This window comes from Anopheles funestus, chromosome 2RL (genome assembly GCF_943734845.2).
Source record: "Anopheles funestus chromosome 2RL, idAnoFuneDA-416_04, whole genome shotgun sequence".
In the NCBI taxonomy this organism is placed as follows: Eukaryota; Metazoa; Arthropoda; class Insecta; order Diptera; family Culicidae; genus Anopheles; species Anopheles funestus.
In genome coordinates this window covers 76,978,355-76,995,270 of record NC_064598.1, presented here as the reverse complement: position 1 = coordinate 76,995,270, position 16,916 = coordinate 76,978,355, and the positions used below count along the sequence as shown (strand labels likewise).

General features: G+C 41.6%; 3 protein-coding genes across 5 annotated transcripts in view; 1 reads left to right on the top strand and 2 right to left on the bottom strand.

Annotated features, from left to right (window-relative positions):
• Positions 1 to 16,916, bottom strand: part of LOC125763899 (uncharacterized) — a 337,203-nt gene that overhangs the window by 300,768 nt on the left and 19,519 nt on the right. The gene's annotated exons all lie outside the window — the stretch shown is intronic.
• LOC125763938 (uncharacterized) lies at positions 938 to 8,678 on the top strand. Of its 3 annotated transcripts, none has more exons than XM_049427676.1 (2): positions 938 to 2,037; positions 2,188 to 8,678. In XM_049427676.1, the coding sequence occupies exon 2, from the start codon at positions 5,133 to 5,135 to the stop codon at positions 6,612 to 6,614; it is 1,482 nt and encodes a 493-aa protein (XP_049283633.1). In that variant the 5' UTR covers positions 938 to 2,037; positions 2,188 to 5,132; the 3' UTR covers positions 6,615 to 8,678. The 3 variants fall into 3 exon arrangements, with proteins under 3 accessions (XP_049283633.1, XP_049283635.1, XP_049283634.1); XM_049427678.1 differs by lacking the exon at positions 938 to 2,037 and having other exon boundaries at positions 2,123 to 5,190; positions 5,269 to 8,678; XM_049427677.1 differs by lacking the exon at positions 938 to 2,037 and having other exon boundaries at positions 2,123 to 6,562; positions 6,644 to 8,678.
• The window catches only part of LOC125763957 (protein vestigial), a 43,591-nt gene continuing 35,446 nt past the window's right edge, over positions 8,772 to 16,916 (bottom strand). Inside the window, exons 6-8 of the mRNA XM_049427701.1 lie at positions 16,716 to 16,894; positions 16,492 to 16,565; positions 8,772 to 10,698 (exon numbers count right to left, since the gene is read on the bottom strand). Of these exons, the coding sequence (XP_049283658.1) occupies positions 10,649 to 10,698; positions 16,492 to 16,565; positions 16,716 to 16,894 (303 nt within the window). The 3' untranslated portion in view covers positions 8,772 to 10,648. The remainder of the gene's footprint in view (positions 10,699 to 16,491; positions 16,566 to 16,715; positions 16,895 to 16,916) is intronic.

Genomic DNA, 16,916 nt, shown 5'->3' with positions numbered 1-16,916 from the left:
TGTAATTAATGATGTTTATGAATTTATTGACAATTTACCAAGAATTTATTGATTTGCTGCGGGTGGACTGGAGAACTCAGCGGGCGGCTGCTCAAAATATTGGGAAGGGCCGGTTTTTCCTTCTTGGTCGTTGATCTTCTCCAGGAAAAAAAACGTTCACCCTACGTGCGTGATTTATTTGGCGCTTCGAGCAACTGGGATTGTCGGAGCTGGCAATTGGAACCATTGTAAGTGCTTCCCATCAAGAAAGTGCTTTATTCCTGTGAAATATTGCGCCGATAATTAAACGACATACTACAAGCAGAGATACCATGGAGCGAAAGAGCGAGAGGTGAGAGAGTGCTGAATGAAAAAAGAGCATATCGTACAACATATGTGACGATATTTGTCTTCCGAAAAACTCAACAAAGTAGAGTCTCTTCTGGCGCCTCTAGACAAAGCCGATCTGCCTATTACACACTTCTTAGGCGACCGACAAACCGAAATCTTCCGGAATTAATATTCCAACGGGAAGTTTAGTAAATGTGGCTAAAAATAACCGTACACCGCCTCGCATCCACTAGGGCAATTCGTCATTGTTAAAGGGATCCGTTCCGAAATTTTGTGATTTATTTCCTAATGTTTCGGTTTTGATACTGATACGAAGTAAAATATTAACCGTAAAGATGAGGCTTAAACTTTTAATTAGAGCCAAATGTTAATGTATCACCATGAAACAATGAGGTCCATGTTCATTTTTGAATGCCTTAAAAAACCTTAGACTCAGTTACCAGAACTCCAACGTGATCAATCCAAGTGGAAATACAATCCACGAAAGATGTCTAAAATCTTCCCATGGGTCTGTCTATAAGCAGTACCCCTTGTCAAGTTTATGGCAGCGAACCAATCGATGAAATCAATAAGTCACTGAATGTTTACCCCGCCTCGAGGCAAGACTTATCGATCGAGTTTCGATCAGGGCCCATTGTAAATCTGTACCACAGATTACCGTCCTTCGATGCTTTAAATCTCGTTGTCTGGTGGTCAGACAGTGCACCAAAGATAAGGCAACGCAGTTCCAGTTCCTTCCGAGCTGTGCTGTGGCATATGGAACCAACGATGTATCGTTTATTCTAATGAGCTGGTTGCAGAGTAGGCCTCAACGATCATCTCCAGGTATTGATCAACACGATTGGGACATTAAACGGGAACGGTGGAAAGGATGTTATTTACGAGCCTTTTGCTAATGCTTCTTGGGAAAACATGAACACGATATATTTTTTCTTTAAGCAAAACTTAGCGGTTATAATCCAATTAGGATTATAAAAACCTGGCACTTAAATTTTTACGATCAGCTTGACAGCGGGACGATGTCACCCGGTAGCCAAATGCCATGAAATTCACATTCTTGGAAGATGTTGTTAAGAGCCGTTGCTGTTAGTGTAAATGCGTGGGTACGAGTTTTTATTTTCCAATAGATAATAGATAACTTTTCATGAATGATATTATTAAACAAAAATCGGGACTTTAAACATGCGATTTTGGTTGGATCGTATCCGGTGTATCAAAAACTAATATCTTTCAATGTCTTCCTTATTGCAAAAAAAGCGTCTGTCCTTCCAGAAATTCAATATCTACCTCGGACAATAGAAATCCATACTGTACCGATCGCATAAAGGAGAAGCATTGCTGCTACATTAGAAATTCGTTCTACACTACACACGCATTATAGTAGCATCGACTTGGCACCGTATCAACCCCGTCCAGTCGTCTACCGAAACCATAGTAACGCTAGAGCAAGCAAAAAAGGAGAAGCTCGACCGAAACCACCGCTCCAAACAACCGTTCGAATCGATACTTATCGTCGTCACGTTGTTATTTATTGCAAATCGACGGGCGGGAATTATATTTTCGGCATTTTTCGTAGCAATTTTTCTCGTTTTCGCACGGTCAATTAAATGGGACACACAACCATTTCCGTGATGCAGCAGCAGGAACAGCAAGAGCAGTGTGTCCAGATCCATTGGAGCAAGCGTGAAAAGGCGAAAAGCCAACGAGGTTTGTATGGGTAGTTGGGAATGGGAAAGAATCGGGAAGGAAGCATAAGCAGTGAAAACAGAAAAAAAACCCAACACACACACACACACACACACCAAATACAAACCTTCCATCTAAAAAAATCCTTCGGTTTATTTGTATCTTCCGTAGCTTTTCTACGTACATCCATCGATTCTGCGTTTTGTCGATTCTGCCGGAACACGGTTCCGTATGGTGACGATGGCGGCGGCATCGATCTCAAAAAGGCTGCGACTTTTCCCACACTCTTGCCTCACCAATATGCGCGCTTGTTTGGCACATTTGTGCTTTGGATGAAGCAGCAGCACACACAAAAAACAGGAAGAAAATGCACGGTCGGCCAGCAGCCGGAGGAAGAGTGAAACGGAGTGGCAGCAGTTCGGGACACTTTGAGTAACGCCGTTCCTTCGATGATTCGCGAAAACGGAAAACATACACACAGAATCGCAGATAAATAGATAACGAAGAGAAGATAGAACTCGCGGAAACCATGGTTCGAGGGTACGAGTGGTACGATTCGGTCAGTTCGGCAGGCAAACCGTTTCGAAACGAAGAACGAATCACCATGTCCGCCACGGGAAAGAGGTACCACAGAAAGCAGTCCGTACCGCGAGGCGCAACGTCCAAAAGGGACGACACAACATCGTACTGGGAGCGCGGTGTCCCATTGTGTCACCGGGAGTGCCCTTGTCTTGTTGACCTTGTCGTGCTTGCTGCTATAGTGGTCGTTACGGATATTCGCCGGTACCAAAAACGACCCGCCGGTTCCTATTTAACGCGCTGCAAGTCGTGCTGCAAGTTGAAAGAGTTTGCCGCGCTGCAAACAACGAAACGGGAACCATTTTTAATGGGCACACCAAACTGAGCGCGGACCAGTGTGCTGGAATATTGGAAAACAGAAAAGCAACGCAAACGCGGTTAGGTATTAATTAAAATATGTAAAATTTTAATTGATACAAACATCGGTGGGCGAAGTGGCGAATCAGGTGTGAAATGTCGTTACGGTGGATTTTGCCGATGTGATCTTTTGGTAGGTATTACGTTTAGCGTGACATTATTGTTTGATGAATGTTTAATGGCAGTAACATTTATACTTTCAGCTATATACTGTTGGTGGAAAACATATCTTAATTGGGTATGAACGAATCGACAATGTGTTGATAAATAAGTACTTACCCGTCGCGCTTAAGCTTAAGCACTTTGTAAATAACGTCCACAAATGAAGACGAAGGCGCTGCTTTGAACATTGAACCGAGTTCCACCGAGAGCACCGAAATCTCAAAGCATTCGAGCGCGCGCACGATGATGAAGGCATTCGAAAAATGTTATCCTGCTGCGTTTTTTCCACTCATCGTCCGCGTCACGATTATTGATATTTACAAGCGCCTTGTCGCGATCCCGAATTTTGAAGCCGTCGAACGAACGAACCCGTCCCGCGGGTTGCGATGGAGCACACCATGCCATGTAAACGCAAACCACTACACGTTGGTAAAACGATGGCTACAATCAATCAATATCATCTCTTGCCGTCGCTGGTCAGGTTGCCACAATGATTAATCTAATGTTGTCATGGTGCGGCCAGCAGAGCCGTGGTTCCCGGGGCGGCTAAAGATCGACAAACCAGCATACCCGTGCGCAGGAACGCGTCGAAATGGTTGCGCTTGACTGCTCTTGAATTCTACCCGAAAAAATTAAGATCTCGAGTGCCGATCGTTCTGGATCGTCAACTGTTCGCAGGACCATGCGTAGAAATGAAAACGCGCCTAGCATACCGGCACCATTCTTCTCTTAGCCGATGGATGAAATTCTCTACGGTTCGAGCTTAAAGTTGGCACTTCCAATTCCATACCCTAAATCGGTTTCGATTAATAACCATAATCGATAATTGGATCGAGCCTCCCCCATAAAACTAATGGCCAACGATTAGCGCACCAGCGTTTGTTTCGAGAACGGCGCCGAAACGGCAAGTCACAACGGTACGCGAAAAACCTGTTCACCTCTTCACGCCCAACGGCCCAGTCGCGCGGCATGCTCTCTCCTTCTCTGGCAGACGTGGGCACCGTTCCCCACATTCCATAATCCGATTTTACAAACACCGGCCGGTTTAGCGGCGATTATTCGGGCATTCCGTGCCACGGTTCCACCGCTTCGAAGGATTGATATTTGGTACGATAATTCAAAGATTTCGGGCGGCATCTCTTAATCTTGCGCCACCAATGATAAATATGAGCGGAAAAGCGCAGAACGTGCGAAGGCTCGCAAGTAAAGCTAATGTTACAGCGCATGGGATGATTTTTCAAATATTCTACCCTCCTCGCGCGGAGCGAAGCTAACCCCCTTCCGGGCCACGCGAAGAGTAACCATATGGTTTTTGGCCGCTCTGAATCCGTCGCCCCGTTCGCGTCTTTCTTAATGATGTCAATTAATGGGTGAAATATTGCGACGATTTTAAAAACTCGTGTCGAACGAATAGTATCAGTAACAGCTCTTCGATGTCGATCCATATTCAAAGGATGTCAACAATCTGCTCCGAGAATGTGTTTCCCACGATAAGGGGACGAAATATGGCACTAATTTCAACCGCTGCTTTAGGCAGGTTTATTTAAATTAATGCCGAGAATTGTATCGATAGAAGCACATCAAATTTTCAACAAAATTCAATTGCGGTTATGTGCATCAGGCGTCTCCTTTGAAGTTCTGGTTTGTGGCAGAAGTTTCCCGGATAGCTCTCTAGGTCAAGCCGTATCGTGTGCGAATCATTCATGCCGGTCATTTCCCGCCACCGTACGCATTTGTTGATTGACTAACCCTGATAAGATATTTTCCTTCACATTTGACAGTTGTCACATACTTTGGCTGCGTTCGTTCTGCTTGATGTGCAATGGAACGGATGCGGTCAGAATTGTCCGTTACCATAGTAACCATCGAATAGACCGTGCAAAATTGACCATCTTCAATCATGTAATTTTCACAAACCATTCCTAGTCAGTACGTCAAGCGTTTCACTTCAGCTTTACGTGTGATCCCAGTTGAGTTGTGCAGTTTTACACAGAAAAAAGTATAGAAAATCCACGAAAATGATTGGAATACAGGCTCTGGAAACCAATCCGCCTGTGGAACGACGACCACTACAGGGTAAGTACTGCGTAAACTATGTTAAGTGTTTTTCACCAATTGCCCATAATCTAATGGCATATCTCGTTCTATGTGCAGACATCAATGTAAATCGCATTCACCATCCAAACATTCCGTCTAAAGATGGAGCGAATACTGGGAAGGCAAGCATTCCCTTCGGGTTTCAGGTGTTTGCAGATGGTGAAACATCATCATTCACGAAGAAAGCTAATGTGAAGATCTTTCCGTGTAAGAAAGATTCAGTCGCTAAAGACATTGGTGCGAATGTAAATTCAGTTTCCGATCGCACCGTTCCGAAAGCTGGTACACAGGTTGCTAGTATGAACTGGGTTGAAAAGCAGCTTGCTGCGATGCAAGTTGAAAAACAGCTTAACAAAGAGATGGTTCCTATAGCTGAGAAACACGCTGTAGAAGATATTAAATATGCTGTCCCAACAGCACATCCTTATTACGAGAGCAGTGTAGTCTTGGATAATAGTGCTAAGCAATATGAAGCTAACATATGCGCAAGCTCCGAAAACTTTTGCCAAGAGAAAGGGCCAAAATCTAATGGAACAGGAGCTATAAGAAAAGTTACCTCAAATGCAGCTTGTTCTACCGAGCTTAAAAGTGCTGTTGAGCTACCTACATTCAAGTTGAACGTTACGGCTGAAGAATGGAGCGCCAGGCCCAACAATACCACAACGGGAACCCACTTTGATAATGGTACTAGTTGCGATTTTACTCAATCTAACAGCATGCCAACGTTTTGGAATTTACACGCTGAAGACTTTCAACCAAAGCTGTCTGTTCCCTACCCAGAAGCTTCCGGAACTTATGGTAATAATTTTGTCACCAATACCCATCATCGTCCCGGTAGAAAAATTGTCGGAAGAAATTTAGGGCCAGTTGAAAAGGTACAGCAATGCCCTATGCTTTGTGATAGTTTGAAGCAGTTGGATGATCGGTCGGATGAAATTGCGCGTTACCATAAACATAAGGAAGCGCTTCGCAATAAAGCCACCGAAGCGATGCGTATTCAGCAGGCAAGATTGAACCGGACATCGGAGCAGTATCCAACTGTACCAACAAATGGGAAAAATATGCTGCCCCAGACCACGACCACTTATAAAAACTATCCAAGTGAATGGTCCGGTATGAGTGGTTTACAGCGTGGAAGGAACACCTCGTACAATCAAGTGCCAACAGTGCCATTCGCTGCCGAGTTGCCCAGTGTTAAACGGAGTGTTTGCATTATCAAGTATCCAACACCACCGAATGTGCCGATACGCTACGAACCAACAGAACTTATGAAAATGAATCATACACCATACAAGAATCAAAACAAGCAACAACGTAACGAATTTCCGATAAAGAATCAGAAACAGGAACGGTATACAGTACAGGACATATTTACCAATATGACACATTTCAGTACTGATTAAACTTTTTATTTTATTCGTCTCATTTGTAGCACTACGAACAATCACGAAAAGTCTAAGAAATGACTTCGAATATGTTTTTTTTCTTTGTTATCCCCACTTTCAAATAATTATTATTCGCGAAGAAGCTTCTATTTGTAATAGCCTCCAGTATCGGAACTTTAATTAATTAACTACACGGAAGTTACTTTGCGAACGATGCGAGGTGAATTTTCCTCTTTTTCTCGATTGTTTAATTAATAATGAATAAATTTTAATACAATTTATTGTAATCTAATTGTTTGTTTTTTGTTTATTCCTATTTGTAAACCATCAAACTTAACATTGTATAGTGTTAAACAAAATTACTTATTCATTGTATCTTTTGGGAATTGTAAGTAAAGAAAATTCCACTTTAGCATTTGTTAAGGTATATTTTTGGAGTCACCATGTCTACTAGCGTGGGAAAATTTCATTCCCAGAAAGTGCTGCCTATCGTCAGTATGTTGGAAGGACGATGTTGCAAACATTCCCAATGCCTGCCGCAATACATCATGGCCATTCTTAATGGCATTCTAATCAGATCCCAAGGGTTTGCCTAGAGTTTGTTATAAAAAAAAACACACATTTACACCAACTTCACATTAGTGGCGTAATATGTTAATAACACGAGGAATGGAATTTATTTGCAAAGAATGCATTTTGGACAACTGCCTTCAACAGAAAAGCGAGCTGTAAATAAAACATTCGTCTTTACGGAGATACGCTTCTACAATCGTACTTCCATTAGGCAAAGGAAAAAAAACCGCTCAAAATCATAATTTATAATAAATGGCCACCACGGGCCATCGGATGCACACATGTTGTCTACGAATGTACGGGAACAGCAAGGAAGGTTTAAATGTTAAGCTCTTGTACCTCTTTTATAAAGAATCATAGCTTGCGTTCTTTGATTTAAGCAGACAACACGACGGATTATACAATGAATCGTAACATGTTTATATTTTTTTTTTCGTAAGGAGCAAGGAACTGTCGGAATGTTGCATGAACGATACCTTCATGAAGCCTGTCATTCATTTGCCACCATATAATGCTCATGGTCCATATGCCTCCGTGAAGCGATAATATCTCTTACGCATTAACACCCTTTTTAACATGGAATGCTTCAGTTTTCATTCTGCAAGTGTTGAGTTTGATGGCAAAAAATCATTATTCTCTGCTGAATGGTGAGAATGTGAAGGAATTAGTGCACCTCTCGAAAGTCCTAATGCATCCGTATCAGAGTAATCCCGGTATCAGTCAAGTCATGATGCAAAGCCTTCAAGCATTATGTGACTTTGTAGGAGAGACTGAAAAGTTGCTTAATGTTTTTTTTCGGTAATTTCTTGTGCCCTCATCTGTCCTGTTACTGCATCGTCTGCTTCCTGTTTCCTGCAAACAAAACCAACAGTCGCGACCCACGACGAACTTTAGCCAGTACGGTGCACAACATCATTGCCGGGACGTGCCGCGGTTTCTACGCGCGCATGCATGCACATCGGAGTGAACGTTCGCCAGACCATAATTAACATGTTTTGGGCAATAAATCAGTTTTTCTGACATCTGACAACGCATTACACTTTATCAATTAAACGTGTATTAATTTTTTATGGGAATGTGGTTCCTTGTTTTCCTTTTTTGTTACGGGAAGCTGTGTACATCCTGCTGTGGATTTTAGGTTTTGTTTCCTTTTCGTTTAGTTTGGGGTTTTTTTTTTTTTTTCGGGATCGATTTTCGATGGGAACGCAGATGAGATCGGTACAGGGTGTCAGGATCTAGGGCCGTAACAAAATTTAAGCAAGAAACAAGGGACACTAACCTGCCACTGGGACCAGTAGGGAATGATTAATGAGCGGATGAAAGGTCGCCTGGCCGTATCGAAACGGGGATGACTGTCCTTTCGGGTTGCTTCTTCTTCTCCATTTAATTGGGACCGTGTTTGTGGGATCGTGAGACACATATACATCGAACTGCGGCGGCGCTAAACGTGACAAAACATTGCTGTGCTGTACGAGATGACATGGAGAAGAGATCATGCCTTCGCAAGTGCATATGCATAAAAATCTAAAAATTTAATGTAAATACATTCTTCATCCTGCTTGCTTTCGGACGTTTCAATCAAAACTGTTAACAAAATAATAATTTTCATTTCCGAACATTGTTTTTTTTTTGTTTTGTTCATTTATTTCTCGTTCTCGATATACTTGCACATTTTGGATGAGTGATAATTTTTTGTGTGTGTATATATAATATATGTATAGTTTTGTGTTGTGTGACAGTTTAAGTTCGAGAGTGCTTCTTGCGCCATGCTAATATCATCAGTTTACACGTGTTCTTTTTTTCTTCATTCCATTTCATTTTTTTTGTCCCTTTAAATGTTTCCACCTTCAATCGTGACTTTCACTGATTCCTTTTTATCTCCACAAAGAGGCTTCTATATTCTATTGCTGGTCTTACTATTGTATAGAAGGATTGGTTGGTGATTTTGATTTAATTAGTTGTTTTTTTCTGTTTTATACAATTAAAATAACTAAACGACCGATCGCACCTTCATCCTGATCTTGTGGCTAATAAATCCGATTGAGGGTTAGGTAAGATGGGTGTTTGTGTGCATTTGTGTATTATGTTATGCTGTGTGTGTTTTTGTTTATATGAAAGTGAGACAATTTTAGACAAACTTTCATTTCCCTCCCAAGTGTATGATGACGATTTGAGGCGTTTCATTATTCAAATTCAAAAGTACAATCCACAAAGTTAACGTATGAACATTTGTTTTCTTTTCCCTTTGCTCTTTCTCTCTCTCTCCTTCTCTCTCTTTCGCTGTATTACGAATGCTCCACTTTATTGATTACATTGTGGTAGAAAAATAGCATAAAATTAACAAACTTGCTTTTATGTCTTTAGCACGCATTCTGCACCTTCAATTGTTTTCGTATTTTTATTTTACATCGCTGAGTTTATAATATGCTGCACCGTTGCGGGTGCGTTTTACTTTAAACCGAACATCAAAAGAACGAATACGAACGAAGATTTAAACGCCAAACAAAAACAAATCTTACACAAACAGTCTGCATAATGGAAAACTTTATGGAACAGTAAAAAAAGGTTCAATCAAAATTGTTTTGTTCAAATTTCAGTGTTTCAATAAAAACAAGAAAAATTAAGACATTTTATACCTTCTCTCTGTTCTGTTTTTTTCGAAGCGTCCTGATAAGGATCACGCACACACTTTTAAAAATATGCACATATGTGTTTTTTTTAACGGGGATGTTGGCCACTTTCCTACAGCTAACGTTCCGTTTTACTATCTGTGTTTGCCTTTTTTAACTGTCATGTGTGATCGAGAGCTCATTCGATTTTGATTATACAGTTCCATTTTCCATCTCTTTCTTTTTCTTCTATTATCCTTACGCTACTAACATGTCTGTTTGTTATACACAGCGTAAAAGACTGTTTTTTGTGTGTTGTTTTTTTATTCTTCCAACACCCATCTTCAGGCTGGTCTTATTTGCCAGCGGTGGAAAAAAAACAAAAACTTGCACATCCTCCCTTGCAAACGATCGTAGACTCCGGAATTCTAGTTTAATATTATTTCTACTATACACAGGGGGGAAAGGGGGCCGGATTAAGGAGGTGGCAAGACGATTCGCATATGGGTGAAGGTGTGAAGTGTACAAAATAAGCACAAAACGTGGCTGCCGCCAGTACCGCTTTGTCCTTCTTCAGTCGATAAGATTTGCTTCCCCACCGTTCCTGCCAAGTGTTCATGTCATTTCAATGCTTTCGTTCCGTTGTTTATCTCAACGCGCTTGTTAGCTTTGCTTTGTACCGAAAAAACGCTAATCTTGCTCTTACAAATGTATAAGGTTGCATCTTTGTATATACTTTTTTGCTTTATTTTTTTGTTTGTTGCCGACCCTTTCTAGTGAAGAGATTTTTGTAACTAACGAACGTGCTCGTTTCGTCATGCTGGTTTTTTTCTTTTTGCTGATGCAAATAACGTTGCACCATTTGACTATCTAGAACCAGTACAAGTCCTTCGACGATTCCTGTACTTGTGCTTCTAATCCTGGAAAGAAACAAAAAGGCAGAAGAAAAGAAAGAAACAAATAAGAATGTTAATTGAAATATGCATAAAAATTTTAGTGGAATGTATATTTGGTGGGAACAAGTATATTGTTTTACGTCTTTATTATATAAAATATTGGTAATTTTTGTTGTTATGATTCCTTACATTTAATATCGGGTCACAATATTAGATTGTTATTTTCTTTTGCAATTTTGTGAAATTTGCTATAAATCTGAATTCTTTTTTGTTTAATACAAGCATCTTTTAATAAGAAACGAAGAATATAACAAGGAACTAACATAATATAAACAATTCCTCATATAGACGAAATTTAAAAAAAAAGCATTTTAGCATAAATTTGTTTCAGACAATTAATACTAGTTAGTAGTAATGATGGTTTATATCTACTATAAAATACCTCAATTACAATCAATAACATTTCAATTTTCCTTATTACTAACTGGAATGACCTCCAAATAAAATGTCTCATTGTCCATACACCAAAACGAGTGTAATATTACCAGTTCGCTACACAGTTAATGGAAGGCTACACCGTATGGGCTTTATGGGCATATTACCCTTTCCACGGAACCGTTGGCCATGCTTACACCACCACCGCAAATATATATTTCGTGCGCCAACATATTGCGGTGGCCACAACACAACCAACGCCACCATCGAAGGGCGTGTCCTCGAAACGTTGGGCAAAACGGCAAACGTAGTAAGCTCCCTCCCGGGGGCAAATTGGTTCGTCCATTGCAATTGGTCGAACCCGAAGTGAGCGCAGTAAATTATTTATTTCCTCCCCTTCTGATTCGGTGTGGCTTCCTGCTGGAGACTGAATGACCGCCGGTCGCCGAAAAAGGACACACCAAAGAAGCAGCCATAAAAGAATGGAACAAACTTTGGCTGGGCAAAGGCTGTGGTATAAAAAGACCCCCAATATTGAGTTGAGGGGTTGCTGATGTTGTGGCTTTTAAACTTTGTGTAGTCATAAGTGTCCATAAATCCACCCGCAAAAAAAACATTTACGTTTAAGGAATATAGTGAAGTTGTTCGTCCATATATATATAATAAACATTTTCTTCATTTGTCTTAATCTCGTTTGAACTATAAGCAAACACACAAAGGCAGACAGGCCTAGTTCTAGTGGCAAATATTAACCATTTACTAAATTAATTACCCTCTGCCGTTTTGCGTGAGCAGGAAGTTTCGAAATGAGCTCCCATCCATATCCTGTCCGTGTTTGGTATCAAACTTTTGACCGAATGAATAATTGCTGCAATTTCGAAGCAAATAATAAGCGCCCCGAAACGAATTTCGGTTTTGCCCATTGAATTACATACAGATATTTTTATTTCATTTCCTACCCATTTTTCTTTCGTAAAAACTTATGCGCTGCTTAGAAAGGGGGCCCAAAGTTTTGTGCGAATGAAGGGAAATGATGCACATTAAATTAAACTACCATTGGAAACAACACACACACACACACACACATTACTGCTTAATTTCGTGTGCGAATGAAAACCAAAAAAGAAAAAAACCCGCGTTGAAGAATTTTTCCCCATTTTCTTCTTCTAGGCGTTCCGAAATGAGATTTCCTTTTTCTTAACTTTATCATTCTCTTTCATCTTCACCGTTTTTGAAATGATGGACAGGAAAATTATTTTGATGGACACACACACACACACAGCACCAATGTTCCGGCCCAAAAAAAGGGCGGCAAATTTCAAAGATAAAAAGATGCGAGAAAGCCACTGACTGTGGGGATTTTTTTTGCTTTTGCATAAAGTTTCCACGCATTTTCCTTTTCCGTTTGATAAATGTGGTTTCATTTCCCTCAAAATTTACCATTGCCTTTTCGGATGGCCATTTTGTTCGGCCCGGCGTATCTAAAATGAAAAAGTGGAACCATTTAGCATGGACAAAAAATATTCATTACTTCATAATTGGAATGTACTAATTCATGAGCTCTTTTTAGGTAATTAATTGCCTTTGGTCGTATGTCGGTCTTCACGCGCGCTGTACAAAGTGGACAGATTTCTAATTTAAATACAGCAGCGCGTAGTGGGAAGAAGTACACGATTGGTCATAAATTAAACATACCAACACTTTTCCGCAAGATGTTTTCTTTTGATTTTACGTTATTTATAGCCTTTCGATTGTTGCGATAATTTTTTGTTGGACCATTTCAAATATAATGATTTAGAGCATTCTCTTGTACAAGCTTTAGCAGCGATACGTCAAGTAATATATTTTCTAACGAACGAAATAATCGATATTATCATCAAAAGGGTGCATTGCTTTCTCATCACAAACCGATACCGAACCGTGTTAGAAGAGTACTTCTAATAACACATGCAAGGACAATATAATGGAGACGCTTGCCATGCATGTTTAAGCCGAAACGATGTGTGAATAGCTTACAAATCATCCCGCACACATACACACGTTTACAAAAACTAGGTCCAAAGGATAACAGCTACGTTTATGGTACACGCATAGAAGCACATCCTTCACGCAAAGTTTCTGTACCAACATCGACCGGTACACGGACAAAACAGTGAAGATACAAAGGAAAAAGCCCTATTACAAAGGGTACGGGCAATGCAGAGCACATCGCCCACTCGAAAAAGAAGGTCCCGGAATCGGTCCTTCGTCCTGTGATTGTCCTCCAACAATGTCTCCGATACATACGCTAGCACACTGGCCACACACAACCAGTCCAACCAGTGGAAAGGAAGCACCAGGATCCAGACGCAGAGGAAGTTTTCTTTCATGTGTCACATAAATTTTCCGCTTTTCCGTATACAGAAGGAAAACAAGCAGTGCGCTTTACGTTCGTTCGTACATATGCGGACAAAGTTCCCGGTCTGTCAAGTGGCTACACGGGGCAAAAAGGAGACACACCGAAGCGACACCATATTGTCAGTGTTGTGTCCAGGATATATTAGTTTCCCACTGTCTAATCTGGATCCATTTTCCAACGAACCGAAGAAGCCGAAGGAACGCCACATTCAGGCTGAAAGGCTTGTGTAGGTAGCTTCCGAAGAGTACGACCGGACGGGGACCGGCTTTTACTTTGCATCTCGGGTCAAAGTTTATTCATGACGGGAAAGGAAAATGCAATTATTTATGTGTCCCCAGTGCTCTCGGCTCAACATTTCCCCCGAGCTCACCCACCGGTCGGGTTCTTCGTTCGTTCTTTGCGACAAAACCCTAAAAGGACAAAGTTTAGATCAAACAGGACATGGCTGTGATGTCGTTGCTTTGGTGCTATTAAATTTGAATGCACGGTTAGAGGGTGAATTCATGCGTATGTGCCAGATCGTACACACGGATATACATGTGTGCTTTGTGCTTCTTCGGGGTGATATGTTTCATAACAGCAAAGAAGTATCATTCGATGCTATGAGAACAAACTTTGTCGTCACCCGAGTTCTTGTTTGAGCAACTTTAACATTCATTTCAAGGTAGTAATTTACACTAAAACGACCAGAGTTATGTTATTAAATCATAAATTGATATCTTCCTAACCAAAGCGTAAAGCATCTGTCATATCGATTATTTACTAATTTTGTTGAATCTACTTATTTGACAGTTTAACAGTTTTATCTGCTGTCAACAGGCGATTCACCTGTCACTTTATCTTACTACGGCTGTTTGGTTGTCATGGCAACCGATCGGATTGGCTACGCTTCGATGTGGTTTTACAAGTTAACACTGACCACATGCCATCCATCATAATGACGGCCAGTGCCTCATATGCGACCGGTACCACAAACTCACAGGCGGCAGAGGCACACCATTGCTTAAAAACCATCCCGAAACAAAACCCGAAAGCATACCCGTCGAGTCAAAGAAAGCCGCCGCCGCCTAATACAAACGCCAAAAAAAAGCGTCGGTAAATTCGTGTTGCCTTGAATTCGACCCGTTGTTTGGTTGGTTGATAGTTTCAAATCATGCCGCATGTCCATTCGGAAGCATTTATGATAATTTATGATGGAAACGTCGACATCTCTCAACAGCAGCTCGCGCACTCACCCGTTTCATCGCAATGCTGGATGTGTTTATGTTCTTGTATTTGGTTTTGTTTTTTCCCGTTTGTCCCTACGATTCTTTCGGCCCATCGTTATCGATTAGCTAGCTTAGATAGAGCTAATGTTCGGCGCGGTGACGAAAACGGCAATCCAAAATGCATTCCAAAGCCCAATTTCGCTCGCCCTTTGCCGCGTGTTCGTCAAGACCCGACGGTTGTGTACATGCGTACGCACGCACCACACATGATACCTCGCGTTGAAGTTCGCGATATGTCCGCCTATACCTTGCTTCTAACCTCCCGAAAGAAGACAACAGTAACATACAACAACAACAACAAAAAACCAGTAGCGTAGAGATGTCATCGGAAAATCTGTCGCGATCGACAACACAACCGAACCTGACGACGACGACGACGACAACGACAGCGATGACTCCCGGTGACATTCTTTCGATTGCTGCCGACCATTCGACGATATGTTTGCTCGCGCACTTTTCGGCGCAAGGTTCGCGCGTTGCCTCCACCGGCAACCAACCCCCAAAAAAAACCCTTCTCTGACTACTTCGATCTCTTTTTCGCCACTTTTAAAACTCGCTGCTTGAACGTATTGCGTTTTTTTTAGCTTCATCGTAGTCGCGCCGCTTGTTTCAAATCGCATTCCACACATTCCACTGCCAGATTCGGCACTGCGTATCGTCGGAAGCGGCTGGTGGACATCGGCAATAAGAAGAGCATGGTCTGTGTGATGTCGCGCTACGAAAGCAAGCATACACCATCCCATCCTAACTTGGTGGGGTAATGTTCCGAGTGCATTAGAATAAGAATTCGGATGGTTCAATTTAACAAAATTCTCCACTCACTGCGAAACAGGCGGGAAATGGCAATGGAAGCCGCTCTGTTAGCCAGCGAAGTGTACTTAAAGTCTAAACAGCAGCAGTTCCACTTATTAGAATTATATTACTAACAAGCCTAATAATCTACAAACTACAATCAAATGAAAAATCGTAACGCCATCGTGTGGTGACTAAACTACACTAACCTACAAACCCATTTATTTCCCTTCTGATACTAATATCAAATCAAATGTTTCGTCGCCAGCATGAAAGTACATCATTTGAATCGTTGCTAATAATCGAAAGGGTTGTGGTGGGTTAACAACAAAGTACCGACGGCAGCGCTCTTACTTTATCAGTTTGATGATGAAACACATCACGATTATAAACGAGCGATAAAGGGCACACAACATGACCATCGAACTGCAACAAAAATAAAAAATCAAAATACGCCCAAAATCCACACAGTTCCATAGGTTGCATCTCGTTCCCATGTAAATCAACTGTTTGCTCCAACAGCCTGAGAATCCTGAGAATGAAAGCGTGTTCAACCGAAAGGTTCATGGATGCAGTCGTCGTGAAAAACCCGACGAACAGAGAACAAAGCACAAATTGCCGTCGGAATGTTGAACGAGGAACAAGATTCGAAGTAGTGATGAAAAGCGTACGAAACAAATGATGAAGTTCACCTTTCCAAAAAAAACTCCCGGGCCCGGGAGATTCCAACGGACATCAAACGGCAATGTTAGAAATGAACCGATTAAACGTTTCGCTTATGATCAGCGATGCACTTGAAGAGTTTCGAGTTGAACACTGCATTATGATTGGATTCGGAAGAGCCTTATGCTTATTGTATTTGTTTCCTTTCAATCGAAAAACATCTAAATGACTCAACATAGTAAGAAGTAACTTCGTACTAACCTGCCATCGTTGGATAACTCGTGTACGCCGCTGCACTTTCTAACGCGTGTGCCGTCTGTTGGTCGTGGTGTAACCTACAAATGCAAAGAAATTACAACACGTTTAGACAATGGTCCAGCAGTAAAAGAGGACAATAATGTCCATGCATTACTTCCAAATTAAGCGGTAGCGCATATTAGTGGATAAATCCAAATCCCAACATTTCCAACTTCCGCACTTCTTACCTGGACGTGTGTCCGTACTGCTGGGGTAACCTCAGTAAGCTGCCATATTGGGCCATATTGTGGTGGTACGCGTGGGCGTGTGCGGCATGCGCATGGGCAGCGTGTGCGTACGAACCGTAGTGTGCCGCATGCCATGGATCCGCCGAATAACCACCGTCGGTGGAATAAAGGTCGGAAACCTAGGGAAAGAAGAAGGTTCAT